At 45.5% G+C, this 7592-nt stretch overlaps 1 protein-coding gene across 2 annotated transcripts; it reads right to left on the reverse strand.

The window, feature by feature from the left end:
* Positions 1 to 396: 396 nt before the first annotated feature.
* nfil3 (nuclear factor, interleukin 3 regulated) lies at positions 397 to 7076 on the reverse strand. 2 transcript variants are annotated; one of them, XM_061734542.1, is made up of 3 exons: positions 6919 to 7056; positions 3819 to 3883; positions 397 to 2710 (listed from the first exon to the last, which is right to left on the reverse strand). In XM_061734542.1, the coding sequence occupies exon 3, from the start codon at positions 2627 to 2629 to the stop codon at positions 1331 to 1333; it is 1299 nt and encodes a 432-aa protein (XP_061590526.1). In that variant the 5' UTR covers positions 2630 to 2710; positions 3819 to 3883; positions 6919 to 7056; the 3' UTR covers positions 397 to 1330. The 2 variants fall into 2 exon arrangements, with proteins under 2 accessions (XP_061590526.1, XP_061590525.1); XM_061734541.1 differs by lacking the exon at positions 3819 to 3883 and having other exon boundaries at positions 6919 to 7076.
* Between the last annotated feature and the right edge of the window lie 516 nt (positions 7077 to 7592).

Consider the following 7592-nt stretch of genomic DNA (forward strand, 5'->3'; position numbering starts at 1 on the left):
ACAGCAATACACTGATGGATGCCGCATTATACTACATACTACCGCTTTAAGGCAAATCAGGGTGGGACTCGCCCTGTGAGTGACAGGTGCGTAAAGATGGGCGGGGCCAAGAGAGAACGCTTTCACCCTCATTGTGCTGAGAGGCAGACAGGTGTGCCACACGTCTCATCGCTGCTTTATCTGCCAAACCACGAAGAGGTTCATACCCGAGATCAAACCATTGTCCTACCACCTCCTGACCTTTCATGAACCTTTGACAGCCTCTCCAGATCTTTATTCAGCATCTGGTCAAAATCCTACAGAGATGCGTTAAAAGAAACCTCAGTAGTCAGCCACACATCTGCTGCAGCTGGTGTTGGGGAGCGGAGTCAGAGGCCTCGCTCCATCCACGGGGGGGGGGGGGGGGGGGGACACGAAAAAATTAAAGCTGCAAGCAGCGATGAACGGGCCCTCGCGCGTGCAATTTTCACCAATAAAGGTCAAGGACTCAAAACTAAGTCCGGTGACACCACCCACGAGTCTGTATGTCATACCATTCAAAAGTTATGGCAGAAAGTAGGAACTATCAAATATCAGCCAATCAGAAGAAGGGGCGGGGGTAATTTGCACTAATTAAGGTGAAGGAGTCAAAACTGAGTCTGATGACACCACCCACGACTCTTTATGTCAAACCATTAAAATGTTATGGCAGAAAACAGGGAATCTGGAAAGTCTACCCATATCAGGGTCTGTGATGTCACAAGCCTGAACCCCTGAGCAGCTCGCTGACGGAGAGAGGAGTCAGACTGGAACAGGCCCAAACAAGGCCATGAGAGGATCCGTTTAGAGCTGCAGGGCTTTGTGACATCACTTCAGCCTGCCCACCTTTGTCTAAGCCCACACTTTCACCTCACATTCAGTGTGCTGAAGAGGCACCATAACGCTCTGCAGGGTGGGGGGGGGGGGGGGGGGGGTTAGGTGTCTGACTCCTACAACGCTCTGCAGGGTGGGGGGGGGGGAGTTAAGTGTCTGACTCCTACAACCAGATCTATACCCACTACGTCTCCAATATTCTCATCAAACATGTCACAGACCCCAAGAATCTGTGGAAACTCGTGAAAAAGTGTATAATACATCTCTTTTATTACATCTACAGTCTTGTTAGAAATGGTGACGGATGATCATTTTATATTAAAAGTAAATCAACAGAGATGGGAGAGCACGGCACACAGAGCTGCTAATGAAAGGTGGAAGAAACAACGAAGTGGTGGAGTGCATTGTACTAAGTTTCCAAACGTCACAGCGCGTTTCATCCAGACAACCAGTGCAGCGGGGAGTCCAGTGAGAAGGCTCAGTCGGAGGAGCAAGCCTCTGGTGCAGACTCGTGCTGATCACTGCAGCTTTCGGGGGTCTCCATCCCAGATCTTTGCTCTGCTGCGCTCAGTCTCGTTAAACCCTGCTGAACACACAAGTCCCCCCCCCGTCTGTGTGCACAGGAAGTTTCTTTCACATCCAGAGCAGGTTTGACAGCGGCAGGACTTTGGATGTGTGCGCTGCGCCTGCAGCCCCCCTGCAGAAACAACTTTCTCTCAGGGCGGGGGCTCCAGTCCTGCAAGCTGCTGACCTGCAGAGACAGAGGGCAGTGGGGGGGCTGCGGGAACACAGATAAGTCCAGAGCTTGGGAGACGGGAGATGAGGGCTTCCCCAGTGAGTCGTATTCGGGGTCGACGGCCTCCGCTTTGATGGGGATTCTCCGGGATTTGATCCGCAGTTTGTGGGGCAGCGCTGCAGAGCTGGCGTCCGGCACTTTGTGTGTGGAGACGATGATGCTTCTGGCGTCTGCAGCAGACGGCATCAGCCCTCGGGGGACCTGCTGCTCGTCCTCGCCATCCGAGGATTTACTCACAGCACCGTCCTCTGAGCTGGGGGAGATGCTGGACGAGCGGAGGATCTGGCTGAAGGATGCAGGTGGAGCGTAAGCTTCAGACAAACGGCCAGACACGCAGTGTTTGTAGAGGTCGTAAGGACTCCCCTGCACGTAGCTGCAGGGTTCTGCTGGTTCTTGTTTGACATCTGCAGCACTGCAGACGGCAAAGCTCCCCTGAGATGCACAGCACGCCTCCGGAATGAGAGGCGACTGTTTGATGACCGATATGCAGCTGCTGCGCCTCGGGAGAGACTCCAGATCCCTGCTGGCCGAGCCCTCGCTGGTGCTGGGTGGGGGGAACTCCTGCAGGTAGCTGAGAGCGGGCCGGGCAGACAGCTTCTGCATCTCCTGGGCGTAAACCGCAGAGCTCACCAGCCCAAACCTGAGCTTCAGCGACAGCAGCTCTGCCCTCAGAGAGGCATTTTCCTCACCGAGCACCATCAGCTTGTTCTCCAGCACCATGTCATTGATCCGCCGCTTCTCCCTGGAGCGCTTGGCGGCCTCGTTGTTCTTCCGCCGCCGCTCCCAGTAAAGGTTGTCCTTCTTTTCATCTGGGATGAACTCTCTCTTCCTGCGACACATGGTTTTGCCCTTGAAAGGAAGTGCAGGAATGCCGTGGCCCATCAGGTCTCTGTTGGACGCCTGCAGGCCCACGGCCAGGACCAGAGTGTCGTCGCCGCTGTACGACTCGCTGGAGTCCATCTCGTGTTTGATGGATTGCATCTCGAGCCCTGGCGGGTCTTTAACTGCTCGCCATGGTGCCGGAAGACAGCGAAGGTCACTCCCACACCGAGCTGAAGAGATCTGTTGAGACGAGAACAAGGGTTTTCACTCCGAGGTGAAGGAGTATTTTGTCTGTCTCATTCTGTGATGAATCAATATTTACTCAACCGTCTGAATGGCTTTGTCTGTATAAGTGACGTTTAATCCAACCACCTGTACCTGCCACTACAAAAACAAACTGATTTTCTCATGTGACGCCCTGAAGAAATGTTTGACTGCTCTGCACCAAGACGTATTATTGAATAGGCCTGTGTTAAAAAGATCGTCTTTTTTTTTTTGGGGGGGGGGGGGGGGGGGGGGGGGGTGGTTTATGGGGGTTTATTTATGTATTTTTTTTTTCATCATTACATTACAACTTTTGGTTATTTTTTGGTTTATCCCCAAAAAAGGAATGTTTTGTTGGACACGAGATTAACTGGTGCCATGTTTTTGCCTTTAAATATGTTTAAAGGTATGAAAACATTAAAGTGTTAGGTTATAATTGCATAAATTGTCTATATTTCATTACTTTATATACTGTCTTGGGGTTACATTTGCAAAAAATGCTAAAAACCAAATGCTCAAAAAGTAAAAACCAAAATAGACCAAAAATGGAACAAATAAAAACGGAATGTGGGAAAAAATAAAACTAATAATAGTAGTAATTCTGACCCACAATGTTTCTGAAAGCAGTTCTATCAGCATTCTGGGAGCTGATTGGTCCTTACAGCATTATTAGCTGCAATACTTGCTGTTTAATCTCAATATAACACTAGTAGTAATATTTTGCATAACTACAGTCATATAATTCATGCAACAGCTCAAAAAACTGTTTTAATAACACTAACCCAAATCAATATCCGAATCAAATCGAATCAAATCTTGATAATCGATTCTGAATCTTAAGAATCGGAATCGAATCGATTCTTGACATTTGAATCGATCCCCAGCCCTATTATTGAAATGACTTAATCAACAGCAAATCTGCTATTTTGTGGATTCATCCTTCTCCCTGCGGCCTCCCATCAACCCCACATCCTCATGTGCCTTTGGCAGTTTCCTTGGTCTACCTGTAGTTTTCCCTTTTTAAAACCTCCTCATTTTGTTTTTGTTTGCTACAAATCTAAAATAAATCAAAGTGGCATCTTACTGGGAACAATTAGCCGGAGTTGAACGGTCGTCTTGACAAAACCTCGGTCGTCCCCGGTCAGCAGTCTGAAATGGAAAAAAGTTGTTTTTTTTTTTAAAGAGAAAAACAAACAAACTGTGCACTGGTGGGGGACCTTCTTTCATTTTTGTTCTATTTTTTTTTCCTCAAAAGATCTCATAAATAAAAAAGGAGTTTATTCTTTTCTGGAAAAAGTTCTCCATTAATCACCTTCCACTTGAACACATATTTAAAGAAGCTTTACTTTAAAAATAAAAATGTGTCTGTTCTTTTACAGCTGCAGTCATCATTAAATCCATAATTGAATCAAAGCCACGCTGAAACTGAGACATTTGTACTTTTATATGAGCAGATTTACGTGCACAGGCTGATATATGAATGATTTATCTCACCTGATGATGAGAACTTTCAAAAAGTATTTCCCCATCCATCATCATAACATGAAACCTGAGCTGTTTTGTTAGAAGCTCCTTGTTAATGACTTATGTAACTTAGCTGACAACATTTCTGTGGCTCCTGTGACAAAACAATAATAATAATATGATGATGATAATAATTCAGCTAAATAGAATTATATGACGAACATCCCCCTCCCTGGCATGCCCTCATCACGTTTTTATTTTACTCATCAGGATATTTACTTGTGCAGACATGCCTCGTAATGAGAGGAGGTGGAGACAAAGGGAAAAGGAGCGGAGTGAGGTGCTAAAGGCCGTGGATCCATCACCAGCTGGATAACAAAGAGCACAGCAGGAAGCACATGGACCAGTTATTTATGTTGGATGGATGATATGTATGTTGTCATTTCTTTAGTTTTTCTGTAGTAGTTCTAGTAGTTCTGCATTTATTCAATGCCAAAACTTCATACAATGTAGAAAGAAAGAGGAAAGTGCATCACTGCCTTCTAGTATTGTAAATGTAAACACTGTACAGCTGGACAAATTAAAGTGCATGAACATTTATAACATGTTTTATATAAACCAGGACAGGTCTAATACTGAAAAGTCAGTAAGCAACTTAATTTTGCATCGTACCTCACTGCCTTCTAGGCTTGTAAATGTAAACACTGTTGGACAAATTGAAGTGCATGAACAATAGTGCGGTGACAACACCGTAAATCCCTTATGTGTGTTGTAATAAAATATCAATATTTGCCGTCAGTTTATCGATTATTTATTGCGACAGAGAGCGCAACAATATATTGCAATATTGATTTTTTTTCCCCCACCATTAGTGATTATCCAGACTTATTCTAGTTTTGTATTTTTCCATTAGTTTCAGTATTAGTTTTAGTTTGTTATTAAAATATGGGGTATTTGTCTTGGGTAAGATTTAAGAAGTTCAGAGCAATACAAAACACAAAAGCATTTTGTATTGTAATGTAACAAAAGTAACAAAGTTATTGTTGGTAAGTGTTAAAGTCTTGTTCCTTGTGTCCCTTCTTAAATTTCAGCACCTGCCCCTCCAAAGGTCTGCACGTCCCTGGTCCCAGAACCAGGGACCAGGGACGCCACCCGTCCCTTGAAATACGGAATTGTTACGTAATTGGGAATTAAAAGTTGCGTTACGTATTGAACCAATACGGACACATATTTAGAGCGGGTTATCATCACTGACCTCCCAATACGATACAATTCCGCTACGATTCGGTATCGATATTCTAGTTACAATAACGGAATAAAGTGATCCTTCCACGCGCTACGTCCGGCCAGAGAAACCCCACTGGTCTGGTGGAAAGAAGCTGCTGCTGATCACTCCTCAAGTAAGGAGGAGACCTGAGCTCAGTGTAGGAACTCCCGGGGTTGGTAGAGGGAGCAATGCCCAGGACTGTTACTTAGGTAGGAGCACTGGGTGATAAAATACGGAAAAAAATCTGGGATTAAAAAAAAATAAAATAAAATTAAACAAAGTTTTTTTTTTTTTTTTTAAATCGATACTTGGATTTATGTAACAAACAGTCTCAGGGACAGCTTCTTCCCCAAAGCTGTGAACTTTCTAAACCAATAAACTACCTCATACTGTGCAATATTCTCTATCCATTATGTGGAATATTCTTTACTCATCTATGTGCAATATTCTTCCATCCTTTCAAGTGCAATATTCTTCCACTCATTAATGTGCATTATTATTCTCTCATTCACTCATTTTTATAGTGTATATATATTTATGTTTCCTGTTTCTTATTTTGTTGTTTACACAGTCTTTGCATGTGTGCACTTTTACGGAGCTGCTGCCTAATCTCATTGTACCAGTATAATGATAATAAAGGCTTTCTATTTCTATGTATCGATAATCGTTCCTACACATGTATATCGATAAAATATCGATATATTGATATTTTTAACCCACCCCTATTCAAGAGTAGACTTACCTTTTCAGTAAAGCATATGCCAGCTATGATTTATAATTTGCCATTGATTTTTATGACTTTTTTACTTTTTCGTGATGATAGAGCTGCTTTTGATTTTCTTGCACTTTGAGATTCATTGAATGTAAAGTGCATTATAAATTAAATTAATTATTATTATTTCCACTGGGGGCAATTATGACATCACCAATAAATGTGGATGAAAGGCTGGGGTGGCGTCATCACGTCCTCCTGCCCCACATTCCTTCATTGTGTCCGGATTACACAATAACCCCCTCACCCACGCCCACCCTGGCCCGGCTCTCCCGGCTCTCCCGCGGCTGCCGACATTATGCAACCTGCCGATGTGGCAACGGACGGCGTTTAGATCACCGAAAACTGCCCGATGCGTCCATCCGTCCATCCATCCATGACATCAGCGCAGCGGCGGCTGCAGGGCATCGCCCCGAGGAGCCAACTGGAGCCGCGGATCTGCTCACCGGGACGCGCCGGCGGCGGGGTCTAGGCGGGTTACCTGCCCTGACCGAAACACCGCCCCGTCCCGAGCGAACCCCTCCCCGCCACGACGGGGCATCCCCACAGCCCCCACGACGCCGTGTTCACGCCGTGACCGGGTTAAAAGATGACACTGAACTGTGACTCCGCGGACCCGCACCAGGCGGTGGCCAAATCTCCGCCACCCTTACACGTTTCACTCCAACTCACAACTGTTACCTTTCCTTCGGCCTCTTGGTCTCCTTTGGGCTGGATGTTCCCCGCAGAGTGGGCTTTTCCCATCAGTTTATAAAGAAAATATCCTCTCAGTTGGAACCACCCAGCTGCCTTCCGTGGGTTTTTTCCTTTCAAGGTGGTTAGTGACTCATGGATCTGTGTTAGTAGGTCAGTGATTAAGTGTATTGGCAGCGTGAGATTAAACGACAGCCGCCGCAGCCAATCAGAGCGCGGCATTCTTTGACTCCAGCCAATCAGCGTCGGCCTCCACCACTCAGCAGGAAGCTCAAATCTTATTTAAAAAAAATCACGTCGTAATGAACAATACCATCCATTTCCCTGAACGCGCTTCAGCGCACGCTTATATAAACATATTTTAATTTAACAAATCCCGTCTTCCACGGCGGGACCGGTGCTGCCGTGATTATATAATCACCTCCCTAACAAGTTTGCAACTTGCTCCGCCGCGGGTGGCGTGTGACCTCTGCAGGCCGCACAGACAACTGTTGACACAACACACAACTGTTACTGCAGGGGACGAATGGGACGCGACGGGTTTGAGCTGCGTTTGAGGACTTCTTGATTTGATTTATTTTATTTTTGTACATGTAAAAAACAACACTGCAAGAGAAGTTTAAGAAAACAAAACAACATAACAAAGAATTTCATCCTTTAAC

Source organism: Cololabis saira, chromosome 11 (assembly GCF_033807715.1).
Source record: "Cololabis saira isolate AMF1-May2022 chromosome 11, fColSai1.1, whole genome shotgun sequence".
Lineage (NCBI taxonomy): Eukaryota > Metazoa > Chordata > Actinopteri > Beloniformes > Belonidae > Cololabis > Cololabis saira.

What these genes read in the sequence shown, in the direction of transcription:
- nfil3 (XM_061734541.1), bottom strand. Translation starts at nt 6,981, where the DNA reads ATGGGAAAAGCCCACTCTGCGGGGAACATCCAGCCCAAAGGAGACCAA. An exon ending in ACCAAGAGGCCGAAGGAAAG is followed by an intron (nt 2,711 to 6,918) that starts GTAACAGTTGTG and finishes TCGTCTCAACAG; the next exon opens with ATCTCTTCAGCTCGGTGTGG.